Source organism: Sus scrofa, chromosome 14 (assembly GCF_054392235.1).
Source record: "Sus scrofa isolate SSC_HxYL_T2T_F1_AM1 chromosome 14, Sscrofa_HxYL_maternal_Yorkshire_Landrace_v2.0, whole genome shotgun sequence".
NCBI classification, from domain to species: domain Eukaryota; kingdom Metazoa; phylum Chordata; class Mammalia; order Artiodactyla; family Suidae; genus Sus; species Sus scrofa.
The window spans coordinates 52,414,924-52,430,383 of NC_139396.1; the positions used below are offsets into that span (position 1 = coordinate 52,414,924).

Consider the following 15,460-nt stretch of genomic DNA (forward strand, 5'->3'; position numbering starts at 1 on the left):
CATGGTTCCTAGTCGGATTCGTTAATCACTGTGCCACGACGGGAACTCCCAGAGGATTCTTCTTGAGGATGCAGCGCTGAGTCCCAGCTGCTGTTCTGAATCAGGTTTGGGCACAGGGGATCTGTGAGAGGGCAGAGGCTCCTCTGCACAGCAGACACCACCTAGGAGCTCCGTGTGTGGCTGATTGCCTTTCTGTTCATTTGTCCTTGGTTGGCTTTAAACCTCATGAGCATCGGGGCCAGTGTGGCCTACAGGCCTCACCAGTGGAGCCTCCTAGGTTGGATTTCAGGGGTTACCTTGCCCTGTTACCCCATGAAATGAGGAAACTGCGGTGACCCTGAGATGCTCAAACTGGCCAAGCACTGCTGGGTGGACTGCAGGCTCTGTGTTTTCAGAGTCTTAAAGTGTAAAACTTGATGTGGAGTATTCCCATTTGTTAATGTTGGAACCAATTCTGATCTTTGGGGAGAAACACTCAGGGGCTAAATGAAACCCAGATGTTCCATTGGCTGTAGGCCTTTTATTTATTTAATTAAAAAATTTTTTTCTTGTCTGTATCCTCGGCATATGGAAGTTCCTACGCCAGGAATGGAACCCGTACCTCAGCAGCAACCTGTGCTGCCACAGAGACAACGCCAGACCCTTTAACCCACTGTGCCATGTTGGGGCTCTAACCCAGGTCTCAGCAGCGACTTTGCTGCTACAGAGACCACACCAGGTCCTTAACCTGCTGCAGCACAGCAGGATCTCCTGTCGGCGTTTTAGAGGGTTGTGACGTGTTGTCTCTGGTGCTGCCCCCTCAGGTCAGATGGATAATCGGAGTAAGCTCCGGAACATCGTGGAGCTGCGTCTTGCTGGCCTGGACATCACCGACGCCTCCCTGCGGCTCATCATTCGCCACATGCCCCTGCTCTCCAAGCTCCACCTCAGTTACTGTAACCATGTCACCGACCAGTCCATCAACCTGCTCACTGCCGTGGGCACCACCACCCGAGACTCCTTAACCGAAATCAACCTTTCAGGTCAGTCAGGGGCACCCATGGGGTCTGCCCAGGACCCCGTGGGGCAGGATGGGCATTTCACATCCAGTAGGAGATGTTTATGTGTGTGCCTGTTACAGGGTCACAGTGTTAGGTGCTACAAGACACCAGTGAACAAGAAAGACACACAGCCTCCTCTAGAGGGGAAACGTATATTAACAAATAAGAGTTGTTAGGTTTTAAATAGTCGCTACCAAGAGAGCGACTGTGAGCGCACAAAACCGGGGTTCTGGACCCAAAACATGGGCCAGAAGAGCTTCTCTTGGCTGGTGCAGGTAGGCTGCTGCCTGGCAGCTGGGTGTGTGGGAGAGCAGCGGGCAGTGAGGCCAGGCCCGGCTGATGGACTAAGCTACCTGATTTCCACCATTGTCAAGGTTAGTTGTGTGTCACCCTCCTGACCCTCCTATCAAGGGACTTGTCCTTGAAGAGGAGGAAGCATCGCAGCTAGTGCCTTCCTGGTTCTGTGTGTCACACTCTTCCAGTTACCAATGGGCCAGGGTTGCTCCCTAAGGACCTGGGGCTCGGCCAGAGAGGAGGAGGACAGAGGCGAAACAGCCTGTTGTCAGCCCAGCTGAGCCCACTTTTGGTCTAATTGCTCAGGAGGGTCAGATTGGGCATGTAAGAGTCAGACGAGACCCAAAAGAAGAAACTTTTTTTTCCTTCAGAAATTACCAAGTAATAAATGATATCCTGACCTCATTTGAATTACATTTTGACACAGTTCAGTCTGATGTTTTGCCTGATCAGGATCCACGTGCTGTTTGGCCGTGTCCCACATTCATGCCTGATGAACGCCTTCCTGTCACCAGTATCTCCAAGTTGGGGTCGAGAGGCATGGGTCGCAAGAGCGAATGTTGTACTTAGTACCTAGGGAGCCCTCCCTCCTCCACAGGGAGTTTGGGGTGTGGGGGCGTGGCTGCACCCCATGGAGGCAGAGAACAGAGCACCACATGGTTTTAAACTGATGCTGAGGCTGCCCCGTGGAGAAGGGCCCTGGAGGCATCCTGTTCTGAGCGCTTGCCTGGTAGCATCTGATGCTTTTCATTTATTCTGACATAGTCACCGTGTATGCGTAGCGGAGATCCCAGTGTAAATCCCCCCTCCCCTTCCGCGTGGTCCATGTATTTGTGTGAATCATCTTTTGTATTTTATTTCCACCACGATCTGTTCAGCCCATTTTTTTTCATCTCAGGACCTAAGATCCCTGCATTTGTTCAGAGCTCTGAAGTATAGGAAGTCCAGTCTCCTGACCCAGTCTCTTCTCGATGTGTTTATTTATTTATTGTCTTTTTACCTTTTCTGGGGCCACTCCTGTGGCATATGGAGGTTCCCAGGCTAGGGGTCGAATCAGAGCTGTAGCCACGGGCCTACGCCAGAGCCACAGCAACTCGGGATCTGAGCTGTGTCTACGACCCACACCACAGCTCACAGCAACGCTGGATCCTCAACCCACTGAGCGAGGCTAGGGATCAAACCCGCAACCTCATGGTTCCTAGTTGGATTTGTTAACCACTGCGCCACGATGGGAACTCCTTGATGTGTTTATTTTTAAGATGGTTCCCCCTCCTGTCAGTTTAACTAATTAATGGTAAAAAATTCTCTGCCACAAAATGGATGACACTTGACACATTTTGGTTGGAAGATAAGGTCTGGTGACAAGGTGAAGCCGTGGTTGTCCAGCTTTGCTTTTCGTCTTTTTTTTTTTTTTTTTGGTCTTTTTGCCTTTTTCAGGGCTGCACCTGCAGTGTAAGGAGCTTCCCAGGCCAGGGGTCTAATCAGAGCTGTAGCCACCGGCCTAGGCCACAGCCACAGCAACGCGGGATCCGACCTGCGTCTGCAACCTACACCACAGCTCATGGCAACACCAGATCCTTAACCCACTGAGCGAGGCCAGGGATCGAACCTGCAACCTCCTGGTTCCTAGTCAGATTCCCTAGCCACTGAGCAACAACAGGAAATCCTGTCCAGCTTTTCAAGTTCCTGCTTCGTTTCAAGTGGAAATGTTAATGGGGTGCACACGGCGGCCGTTTGGCTTTCCCTTCCCTGTCCCTGACTCCCACCTGCTGGCCGAACCACCTTCCACTCTGGAGCTCCTTCTGTTCATCTTTACCTCCATTTTTCCAAACAGCAGGTCTGCATTGCTATTTCTTGGTTTATTTTTCCTATTCAGACGCTCTTGTGTTTGTTAATTTGCTATATAATGTAGAGCTCGAGGATCCCTCCTCTACATTCTCTTACTCCCTCCATCTCTCCCTTCATCTTCCTAATTCGTGGTTAAGTCACCATGACTACCATGGAAGTATCGTCCATTGTTGAACCAAAGTGTGTTTTATGCGCGTGTTTCCTTTCTTGCACAATTTTTTTTTTGTTTTCCCTAGAGTTAATAATTGCCTCATTTTTGTTTGCTTGTTTCTAAACAGACTCCACAGCAAACTCTCTCCCCACCTGCCTCACCAGGCTTCTCACCAGTCTTTGTGGGAAACCGCCCCCTGAGACTTCTTTTCCTCCTGCTGCTGTTTGAACTTGGCTGCCTCTGCCTGTGGCACAGCTGCCGTCCTGAGACCTCCCTGGTCTCTGTCCTGTGCGGGCGCCCCTCTTTTCTTGGTCCCTTAGCTTCTCTCTTGGATTATCTGCTCATTTGGTGGAGGACATCTTCCAGACCTTAATGTCTGAAAATGGTTTTATTGTACCACACGTTTGATAGCTCAGCAGGATACGCAGTTCTAGCTCGGAAACTGTGTTGTTTCAGAAAGTGGAAGGCCCTGCTCTGGTTTCTGCCTTCCGGAGTTGACGTCCAGAATGATTAGTCTTCATCCTTCAAAGAATGTTTTCTCTTGTTGCAAGTTTATAGGACTTGTTCCTTATCTCTTAAGTTTTTTGCAGTTTTTGATGAGCCTTGGTTTGAGTCTGTTTTCATCTACCACACTGAGCAGCCTCTCTGTTTGCAAATATGTGTCTTTCAGTTCTCGAAAATTTTCCTTGAATTATTTTTTTTTTCTTTTTACAGCCACCTCCTCGGCATATGAAAGTTCTGGAGTTAAGGGTTGAATTGGAGCTCTAGCAGCAGGCCTACACCACAGCCACAGCAACGAGGGATCTGAGCTGGGTCTGTGACCTATAGTGCAGCTCTTGGCAGTGCTGAATCCTTTAACCCACTGAGCGAGGCCAGGGATCGAACCGAATTTTCATGGATACTAGTTAGTTCCTTAACCCGATGAGCCACATTGGGAATTCCCCCTTGAATATTTTTAAATTTCCTTCCTCTCTTTTCTTTCTTCACTAGTCCTCTGATATCTTAACTTTTTTCCTCCTGTTTCTCACCTCTGTATCTTTTTTTGCTCTATTCTCTCATCTTCCTCTACTTAACACCATATTTGTATACTGTTGACCCATGAGTAATATAGTACTTAAGATGTGCCAGCCCTCCACACAGCCGAAAATCAGAATATAACTTATAGTTGGCCCTTGGTAGCCACACTTTTTCTAAAACTTTGGATTCAACCTTGAATCATGAAGCACTATTTTCTATTGGAAAAACTCTGCTTATAAGATCTGCACAGTTTAAACCTGTGTGGTTCAAGGGTTGGCTGTAGTGAGGTTTTTCATTTCTGCCGCCTTGGGTTCAAACACATTAAGCTGCTCAGGGTTGCCAAAGGACACTCTTTCCGTGACCTCCCAACTGAAGGGTTCAGGCCAGGCTGCCAGTGTTCCAGGGCTTGGCAGGGGTGGAGTGCTGACAGTAACTCTCATTTTTGAGTGGCTGCCCCTACTTTCCATGGTGCCTGGTGGCGCCAGATCTAGAGACTTGCTGTATTACTCATCAGACTCCCCTCTTTGGCTGGAGGAGGGGGGTCTCAGCCTCTTAATGCTCCTTAAATAGGTTCAGCCAGTCCTTCTATTTCTAACCCCATCTTTAGCCCCACTTCCAGTGTCTCCATTGCTTCCAGTGACAGAAACTTTGAGGTCTTTTGAAGAATAAATCTGCTTCTCTGCTTTCCCTTCAGCCAGTTTGGGGTTAAGCTTTCTCAAATCTACTGAATTATCATCTCTTCTCCAGCTTCCTAAACTTAAAAAAAAAAAAAAAAAAAAAGTTATTGTAGTAAGATACACACATTACATAAAATTTACCATGTTAATAGTTTCTGTTTTTTCTTTTTGGCTGCACCTGCGGCATGTGGAAGTTCCCAGGCCAGGGATTGAACCCGCGCCACTGCAGCAGCTTGAGCTTCAGCAGTGACAATGCCAGCCGGGTCCTTAACCTGCTTTGTCCCAGAGGAATTCCCAATGCATTTTAAGTGTACACTTGACTGGCATTAAGTACATTGCACGTTGTTGTGCGGCTGCTGCCACCATCAATCTCCGGACCCATTTCTTCACCCAGTCAGAAACTCTGTACCCACTAAATAGTAACTCCTCATTCCCTTTGCTCTCCCACCCTGGCACCCACCCTTCTACTTTCTGTCTCTATGAATTTGACTCCTGCTGGATACCTCATATAGGTGGAACCATAGAGTAGTGGTTTATTGTGTGACTGGATTATTTTTCTTAATGTAATGTGTTCAGGATTAGTCCCTGCTATATATAGCATGTGTCAGAATTCTCTTCCTTTTTTATGTTTATTTTTGCTTTTTAGGGCAGCACCCACAGCGTATGGAGGTTCCCAGGCCAGGGGTTGAATTAGAGCTGTAGCTGCCAGTCTACACCACAGTCACAGCAATGCAAGATCCGAGCTGTGTCTGTGACCTACACCACAGCTCACAGCAATGCCTGATCCTTAACCCACTGAACAAGGCCAGGGATCGAACCCACATCTTCATGGATGCCTGTCAGATTCGTTAACCACGATGGGAAATCCTCCCTTCCCTTTTAAAGCTGAATTGTATTCTATTGTGTATAAACATACTACATTTTATTTATCCATTCTTCTGCTAATGGACATTTGGGTTTCTTCCAGTTTGGGCTGTCAGTAACGCTGCTATGGGGAGTTCCTGGTGTGGCTCAGTGGTTTGTGAACCTGACTAGTATCCGTGAGGATGTGGGTTCAATCCCTGGCCTCAGATCTGGTGTCGCTGTGGCTGTGGCGTAGGCCGGCAGCTGCAGCTCTGATTCAACCCCTAGCCTGGGAACCTCCATATGCTGCAGGGGTGGCCCTAAAAAGCAGAGTAATAATAATGATGATGCTATGAACATGGATGTATAAATTCATTGTTCTTTGGGTATATGATCAGAAATGGACCAACTGGATCACATGGTATTCTGTTTACTTTTTTTGAGAAACTATTATTTTGTTTTGCATAGTGGCTGCACCATTTTACATTCCTACTAACAGTGCAAAGTGTTCCAGTTTCTCTACATCCTGGCTAACATTTTTCTGGGGTATTTGGTTTGGTTTTGTTTGTGTTTGTTTGGCTAACATTTTTCTGGGGTATTTGTCTGGTTTGGTTTTGTTTGTGTTTGTTTGAAGTAATAGCCATTCTAATGGGTATGAAGATCTCAGTGTGATTTTAACATGTATTTCCTTAATGATTAGTGATATTGGACATCTTTTCATTTGCTTATTTGTCATTTGTATATCTTGTATATCTCCTCTAGAGCAATGTCTATTCATGTCCTTTGCCCATTTTTTTAATCAACTCATTTTTTTGTTGCTGAATTATAAGAGTTCTTTATATATTCTGGATATTATTCCCTTATGAGATACATGATTTGCAAATATTTTCTCCCATTCTGTGTTGTCTTGATACTGTCCTTTGGACAAAAGTTTTTGATTTTGATAAAGTTCAACCTGTTTTCCTTTTTGTTGCCTGTGCTTTTGGTGTCATGTTTAGGAAACAATTGACAAATCCAAGATCATGAAGATTTCCCCATATGTTTTCTTCTAAGGGTTTTTTATAGTTTTAGCTCTTAAGTCTTTGAATAATCTTGGGTTAGTTTAGGAGGTAGGGGGTTCCAGCTTCATTCTTTTGTATGTGGATATCTATAGTTTCCCAGCACCATTTGTTGAAAAGTCTTTTTCGCCACTGAATAGTTTTTGCATGTCATCAAAACTCATACGACCATTGGAGGGTTTATTTGGGGGCTCTCAATTGATGTGTATGCCTGTCCTTATGCCAGTAATACATGCTGGGGCTTTGTAGTACTGAAATTAGGAAGTGTGAGTCCTCCTTTTCTTTTTCAAGGTTGCTTTGGCAATTCAGGATCTCTTAAATTTCTACATGAATTTTAGGATGGGCATTTCATTTTTGCAAAAAACCATTCTTGGTATTTTGTAGCAATTTCATTGAATCTGTAGATTTCTTTGGGTAATGCTGATATTTTCATAATATTAAGTCTCCCAGTCCATAAACATGGTCTGTTTTTCCATTTACTTAATTTCTTTCAGCATTGTTTTTCCATTTTCAATTTATAAGTCTTTCATTTCCTTTGTTAGCTTTATTCGTAAGTGTTCTCTTTGATGCTACTACAAGTGGAGTTGTTTTAATTTCCTTTCAGACTGTTTATTGCTCACTTATAGAAACGCACCTGATTTTTGAGTGTTGATTTTGTATTCTGCAACTTTGCTGAATTCAGGGGGTGTTTGTGTGTGTGTGTGTGTGTGTGTGTGTGTGTGTGTGTAATCTTTAGAGTTATCACATAAAAGATCATGTCATCTGCAGAGATAATTTTACTTCTTTTCCATAAGCATCATTTTTTAAAATGTTATGCTTTGATCTGTCTGTAATTAATTTTGTTGTGAGGTATAGGCTGCACTTTATAGGTCAAAGTGTTTAAGGTTGGTTAATTCTTAATCGTGCTTCTCCTTTCATGGAATATCTATTTTTCACTCTTAGACTTTGTTGAACCCGCCATGAGCCTATCTGCAATGTTCCCCACACCACCAAACACGGGAAGGTTGGACAAATAATGATGAATGACACACACGTCCTCCAGCTAGACGCAGCGTTTGTATTGTGCTGCCCATGCTTTATCTCTATATCAACCTTTTTTTCTATTTCTTAATCATTTGAAAGTTGCAAACATCACTTTACCCCTGAAGGACAAGATTAAAGAGTTAAAACAGTCAGGTATACTCTCTTGTTCTAGAACAGTCCCTACTCTCCCCTGAGACATTGCCCTTTGGAAGTGCCCCAAATGGTTTTCTTCCAGAATGTCTGGCATTTGGGATTTGTTGGTTGGCTTCATGGTGTCCTTTAAACTTCATCCCCTGTGCTTCCTATAAATTGTTGGGAAAGTAAAGCCAGTTAGTTCAGAGCTTGCTTAGATTCCAGGTACATGTTTTTGGCGAGGAAACCTCATGGGTGACAGTTGTATACTTTGTGCATCTCCTGCTGTGACACAGCATAGCCGTGCTTGTCCTTAGGAAGTGTTCCCAGCAGTGGAACTGCCACTCAGAGAGCGAGTGCATGCAGTGCGGAGGCCCCCACACTCCTGGCACTCCCCACCGGGCTGCCATCCCTCTAACCTTGGGGACGTGCTTCAGGTCACCCCAGTCAGTGTCTTCAGCTGTAGAATGCTCTCTGGTTCCATCCCCCCAGTGCATCTTTTTCCCTCCTCAGATCCCCCCTGCCAGGTCCCCCCTTTACCGGCTTCTGGCTTTTCATCCCGTTTCCACAGAAGGGCCTGACCTGGGCACCTCAGCACCGTTATGCTCCGGAGCAGGCAGCTCCATCCTGCTGTGCCCACTGTGCAGGTGGCTGAGAGGGCCTCCACTGTGTCCTAGCACTTACTTGCTACACTGGGCTGTACAATCCTTTGCAGGGTTCTTTTGGGCAGACAGCTTTAGCTCCATTTTGGAAGCTCATTCGTGCCCAACTAGAGTTTTCCCTGGTTCTTGTTTCAGAAATCTCTGGAACTGGAGCCCAAAGACCCTTCCATCAAGGCCACTTGATGGAAGAACTTTCCCACTTTTATGCATCATACTCCCTGCAGCTGGGATTCACTGCTGTGTGTGAACAGGCACTCCCCTGGCTGACAGATGCTGCTGCTGCTTTGCAGGGGTTTAGGCACAGGCACAGTGCAGAAAGGCAGCAATTCCTGCTGTAACCAAGGCCAGTAGATATCATAAAAAGGCCTGTTTCATATGTCACAGTGAAAAATAGGTGGCAATACATCTTTTACCGTATTTGCAAAATCCCTCTTCAGTTTGCACGCAGAATGGATCAAGGGTTGAGTTTTGAAGGGGCATGTTTTTCTGAATTACTAGATTTTTTTTTGGCTGCTCTCACAGCATGTGGATGTTCTCAGGCCAGAGGTGGAACCTGCACCACAGCACATCTTGCTGAGCCACAAGAGAACTCCCGATTTTTCTGAATTATACAGTCTCCTTTACTTGACTTTTGCAGTAAGATTATAAAGGGGGTTAGCTGTTTGGGGAGAATATTTAGAGGGATTAATTAGAAGGTTAAGGGAAGAGTTCCCATTGTGGCTCAGTGGTAATGAACCCGTCTAGTATCCATGAGGACACGGGTTCAATCCCTGGCCTCGATCAGTGGGTTAAGGATCTGACATTGCTGTGAGTTGTGGTGTAGGTTGTAGACACAGCTTGGATCTGGTTGCGGTGGCTGTGGCCCAGGCTGGTGGCTATGGCTCCATTTTGACCCCTAGCCTGGGAATTTCCATATGTTGCACACACGGCCCTAAAAAGGAAAAGAAGAAGGTTAAGGGATACCCTTGGAAGAACTGAGGTGGTTTTTTTTTTTTTTTTTTGGTCTTTTTAGGGCCGCACCTGCGACATATGGAGGTTCCCAGGCTAGGAGTCCAATCGGAGCTGTAGCTGCTGGCCTACACCAGAGCCACAGCAACACCAGATCCGAGCCGCGCCTGCAACCTACACCACGGCTCTCGGCAACAGTGGATCCTTAATGCACTGAGCGAGGTCAGGGATTGAACCCGTAATCTCATGGTTCCTAGTCAGATTCATTTCCACTGCGCCACGATGGGAACTCCGGTGTTATCTTTCAAGTCATCTCTTTGGCAGCATCCTTAGCACTTTTCCATCTGTCTGGCCTCTTTTGGTGGTGTCAACGCACGGGAGGCAGGCAGCTTTTCATCACCACTTGTTCTTACTTTATGAATTCTACTTTATGATACTGGGTTTTATTTGCATTATCTGAAACATGTACCCAAGTGCAAGGACTATTGTGCAGACCTGAGGAGAGCGTGTGAAAGGGGCTGCTTATATCCAGGGAGCCTGTTTGGTGACTCTTGTGGTGCTGTGACTTGACCTTATGCCACCTCCTAGGCCGCAGGGACTCTGATGGTCAGAGCTGGCACAGGCCACCTGACCTGTGCCTGTGACTCCGGTTTGCCCTTACTGTTTGTTTCTCTTCAGCTTCAGAGCAGAATGAGCGTGTGGGGACTAGTGATGGTAACTGGAGGTCTCGGGCTTGACACCACTGAGGTGAGGGGATCACTGGCTCTGAGGGGACTCCAAGCCTCAAGTGGACGCTGACTGTGGATCCAGTTCTGAAAGAACAGATTGTGATAGAAGTGCATATTGGTAGGAGTACAGGCTGGATTGTGCGCCTCCCGAGGGCCGAGTGTGGGCTCTGAATCCTGGTCTCACTCACTGTGGGCAGGATCCCTCCCACCCCTTCTAGCTCATCAGCCTTCTGTGTAGGTTTTGGGTAAACCTTGCGTGAAGGGACCGCCGAGTGTGCTGCACCCGGGAAGGACCCCACGCTGGCCATATAGACGTCCTGGCTGCCCCACCCCCCACCCCCCCGCCCGGCATTCCTCTCCCGGAATGTGTCTGCTGGGAGAAGCAGAGAGGGCACAAGAAGGGGCTGAGAGCTGGATTCAGCACGGGGTACTGGACGGGAAAGAGGCTGTTTCGTAGATCACGTGAAACATCTTTTATAGAGCTGGAGACCTGTTTCTGTGAGATTATGTCCGTAGCAGCAGCCGTGGGGAGGGTTTCTGAGCCAGTTCACTCGCAATGTCTGAATGCTTGTCAAGCATTCCGAACCTTTGTAATTGGTAGTTGAAACCAGTCCCCATTTGAAGGGTGCTTTTAAGGGCGTTGCAAGTGCCTGGGGCACAGGGGCCCCTCAGCCTCCAGACTTCCTCCACCTAACGCTGTGTCCTCTTCCCCACAGACTGCAATAAGGTTACTGACCAGTGCCTGTCCTTCTTCAAACGCTGTGGGAATATCTGTCACATTGACCTGAGGTATTGCAAGCAAGTCACCAAGGAAGGCTGCGAGCAGTTCATAGCCGAAATGTCTGTTAGTGTCCAGTTCGGGCAAGTGGAAGAAAAACTCCTGCAAAAACTGAGTTAGTCCAAGGACAAGTATGTAAATATGGGGTGGGGAGGGGGGAAGGCACACGGCAGGGGAGGGAGAAAGACTTTACAAAAACTAGGGTTTTTATTTTCCATTTGGAACTTGGAACAACAGACCGCAGCACGATTCCATTTTGCAAGTCTGGCCGAGGGAGCAGCCGTTCTGCCGCCCGTTTCAGAGATGAGTGAGCCGGGCGCATTCCTCGGGTCTTTCTGAATCAAAACTGCACTGCTTTCTGGACCATTTCTAAGGCGGCCTTTTATCAAGAAGACATTCCTGTCGAGAGGAAGAGGATGGACTTGGGAGAAATTTTCTTACTCAAGCATGAGCTGAGGAATTGTTTTTGGCCGTGGTGGTGGTTTTGTCTTGGACACCTTATTCCTGGAAACTTTGGGGGTTTTGGTGTCAGCCTAAAGTGGACCACACACCACATCTGCCGTCTTGACATATTTGTTTGGTTTTGTTACATCTTACATTATGCAGAACTATTTTTGTACAAATTGTTTAAAAGTTATTTATGCAAGGTTTGAATGCATACCAGTGTTTTTATTGTTTTGAGATTGCCAACTTTCCTGGTTTCTTTAAAGTAGGCGAGAACTTAACCTGTACTTCATACAAATCCATCTACACATGTGCCCAGATGTGGCAAAGTAGGCTCAGACCTCCCAGGTAAAAGCATGTTTAACTGGAAGTTGAGTGCCTGCTTTGTATGTCAAGAAGTTTAAGCATGTTGTGGGTATATGTAAATTAGAGTCAAAGTGAGACACTTGGCTAAATTTCCTCTGTATAGAATTCACCTTTTCCTCAAAATTTTAAAATTCCGACTTCAGCCTTTGCACTCAGGAGGGTTGTGCTCCAGCATGAGCTCTTGTACTCTACATAGATCTAATTTCTACAGTGAGTCAAGAAGTAGAATAAACGATTCAACATAGTCTTTCTTTTCCTTTTTTTTCCTCCTCTCCTTCGAAGTGGAGTTGAGTTCTCGTTTAAGGTTTATAACATGGCTGTTTCCCAGTTGTAAAGTTATGCATTCATAAGTGCCATTGTTGTAAGGTGTTGTTTTCCTAGCCCTTCCCTGACACGGTTTTACCTTTGTTGAATTTGTATAAACAATTGTACAAAAAAAGCACTCTTGGACTTTGAGGGTTTCTGTTCTGGGGCTGGACTTGAGATTTGACTGGAAAGTCCGGAAACACCAGTGTACATTGTTTTGAAGTCAGACAAGGTAGCATTTCGTATTCATTTGAGAAATGGAGCAGCCCCTGAGTACACTGTTTTTTCCCATCTTCAGAAAGGGATCATGCTGTTTGTAGCTAATAAAGGTAATGGGAAAGAATGATGCTACACTGACAGCTCCGTGTAAGGATTAGGTACACATTGCCTTAAGGGGCAGGGTGGCTTACCTGTAATGGTGCCTCTGACCACAGCTGGGCAAAATAATGTCCACGGGCACTTGGTATCTCCACTGCCAAGGCAGGACTGGGGTCTATTTCCTCTACTGAGTGCAACTCAGGGAGCCACATCCTGCATTGGTAACCCTGGGCTGGGCTGGCTGAAGGCACTTGGTTATGAGGCAACTTCCCCAGGCGGCAGACATAGATTCCAGTGAGAAGTAAACTTTAGATTACAGAAAAAAAAAATTTTTTTTTAATAACAGGGCCGTACAACCTCATATATTGAGACAGTGGCTCTAGTCATCTGAAAATGAAGATAATCCAATTTCCTTCCTCACTCAGTAGCAACCTAAGATTTGGGTCTTGTGGGACTAGCCTTTCCTGCTAAGGATGGTTTCATACTCTCCTCCATTCCTCTTTTGTTTTTTAGGGCTACACCCTTGGCATATGGAGGTTCCTAGGTAGGGGTCGAATCCAAGCTGTAGCTGCCAGCCACAGCCACAGCCATAGCCATAGCCACACCAGATCTGAGCCTCACCTGTGATCTACACCACAGCTCACAGCAATGCCAGATCCTTAACCCACTGAGTGAGGCCAGGGATCAAACCTGAAACCTCATGATTCCTAGTTGGATTCGTCTCCGTTGCGCCATGACAGGAACTCCCCCATCCTTCTTTTTTGGCCATGGTGAAATGGTTTTACATAACCATGCCTTTTTTTTTTTTTTTTTTTTTTTTTTTTGCTTTTTAGGGCTGACTTGAGGCATATAGAATTTCCTGGGCTAGGGGTCAAATGAGAGTTGCAGCTGCTGACCTATAACATCAAAGCAATGCAGAATCCAAGCCTCATCTGTGACCTACACCACAGCTCACAGCAATGCCGGATCCTTAACCCACGGAGCCAGGGATTGAACCCTCATCCTCATGGATACTAGTCGGGTTCATTTCCACTGAGCCACAATGGGGATTCCATGTCCTCAACCTAAATCCAGAGGTCCTTTCTAACTCGGAGACAACTAAAGCTGTTGCATCCCAGAATTTAACTCACGGTGCCACAGGTAATATTAGTTTAATACCCTGGTTTTATTTATAAAAATGTGACTTACCTTTACAAGCCTAATCATTCACGTGGCCAACCCAAGTTTCAATTTGGCATCCTGAGTTCGGTGAAGCTCCAAGTAAGAATTACCCTGCTGTCCAGTAAAGGCATTCCCTTCCTTGGCAGTTGTAGAGGTAACAGTGGTTTCCAGGTAGAATCTCAGTGTTAAGAGGGCCCCGTTTCTCCGTAATGTTTCCAGGAGCACACAGGTCTGCCAAGAGAGGAGGTAAAGGAGGGGCTGCCAGGGTTGGGGAGCTGGGGTTACCAGAATGACACCCCACAGAGTGGAGACAGCATCTTTATGCTCAAAGAGGCCTATGGCAATGCACTGGTCACAGAGGACCTCCCCCCAAGTGTACTGAACCAGTCCAGTTAGGATCATACCCATCTGGGAGTTCCCACTGTGGCTCAGCAGATTATGAACCTGACTAGTATCCATGAGGATGTGGGATCGATCCCTGGCCTCACTCAGTGAGTTAAAGGATCTGGCGTTGTTGTAAGCTACAGTATAGGTTGAAGGTGTGGCCCTAAAAAGAAAAAAAAAGACTATATCCATTTATCCATGTGATAGATTACCTGGTCAGACAACTCTAGAGGTATGGCGTCCAGCTAGAAAATCCAGGGAGAAATGTCTGCCCTCTGCCAAATAAATCAGTCCCTTGCAATCCGGTTATTCCAGGTGTCAAGCCAATTCAGCTAAAAATTTGTTGGTTTCTTACTAAGTCATGGTTACTTCAAAATGCTACCTAAGAAGATCCACCATAAAGAGTTTCTGTTCATTGCTAACACAAGCACCTGAAACTTTATACATAAATCCAAAAGGAAACAGTAAACAAGCTAAGACTGCAAATAAATCTCAATTTTCTAGTTTAACTTTAGACACACACCAGCACCTGCTGCTCAGCTTCTATTTCAGTGTGTTTACTATCACCAACTGGCCTGGATTTGAAGTCATCCCTCTACCAAATTAGCAATTTGTGGGGAATGCTGAATCTCTGGAGTTCACTGTCTTACGAGAAGTACAAGCTAAGTGCTCCTAAAGCTTCAGAAGCGGCTAAGCTTTTACTCTCCATGTGAATTTAGCCAATACCCACCCTGGGCTCTGCTAGAAGCACAAGAGAAGGGCATTTGATAATATCCACAAAGCTTTGATTTTGTGCTTTGGCTCTCAAAACCAGAAAGGCAATTTTTTTCCCCCCACAACTAGCCAACCTTTCTGCCCTAAGCATAGTGGGACAAGGCTATCTGCCTACCTTGCTATAGTTTTCAGGGTCTTGTGAATGACTTCTGGGTCCTGAGCACCTGGAGGCATGTGTCAACTGCAGAATCAAAAGATGAGGAGTTCCCGTCGTGGCACAGTGGTTAACGAATCCGACTAGGAACCATGAGGTTGCGGGTTCGGTCCCTGCATTTGCTCAGTGGGTTAAGGATCCGGCGTTGCCGTGAACTGTGGTGTAGGTTGCAGACGCAGCTCGGATCCTGCGTTGCTGTGGCTCTGGCATAGGCCAGTGGCTACAGCTCCAATTCGACCCCTAGCCTGGGAACCTCCATATGCCGAGGGAGTGGCCCAAGAAATAGCAAAAAGACAAAAAAAAAAAAAAAAAAAAAAGATGAAAAACCAGGGTTTCCGTTGTGGCTCAGCAGAA

General features: G+C 46.3%; 1 protein-coding gene and 1 long non-coding RNA gene across 51 annotated transcripts in view; one reads left to right on the forward strand and one right to left on the reverse strand.

Annotated features, from left to right (window-relative positions):
- The window catches only part of KDM2B (lysine demethylase 2B), a 145,830-nt gene extending 133,577 nt beyond the window's left edge, over positions 1–12,253 (forward strand). For 34 of the 50 annotated variants that reach the window (XM_084996127.1, XM_084996087.1, XM_021073426.2 and 31 more), the window contains 2 exons: positions 804–1,022; positions 11,138–12,253. In XM_084996127.1, the coding sequence (XP_084852253.1) occupies positions 804–1,022; positions 11,138–11,319 (401 nt within the window). In that variant the 3' untranslated portion in view covers positions 11,320–12,253. The remainder of the gene's footprint in view (positions 1–803; positions 1,023–11,137) is intronic. The other 16 variants (XM_021073422.2, XM_084996090.1, XM_084996098.1 and 13 more) reach the window with 1 other exon arrangement.
- On the reverse strand, positions 11,388–14,557 carry LOC146396558 (uncharacterized). The gene is made up of 4 exons (XR_014827360.1): positions 14,391–14,557; positions 13,822–14,025; positions 12,726–12,939; positions 11,388–11,598 (listed from the first exon to the last, which is right to left on the reverse strand). It is a non-coding gene; the product is annotated as an uncharacterized LOC146396558 (long non-coding RNA).
- Between the last annotated feature and the right edge of the window lie 903 nt (positions 14,558–15,460).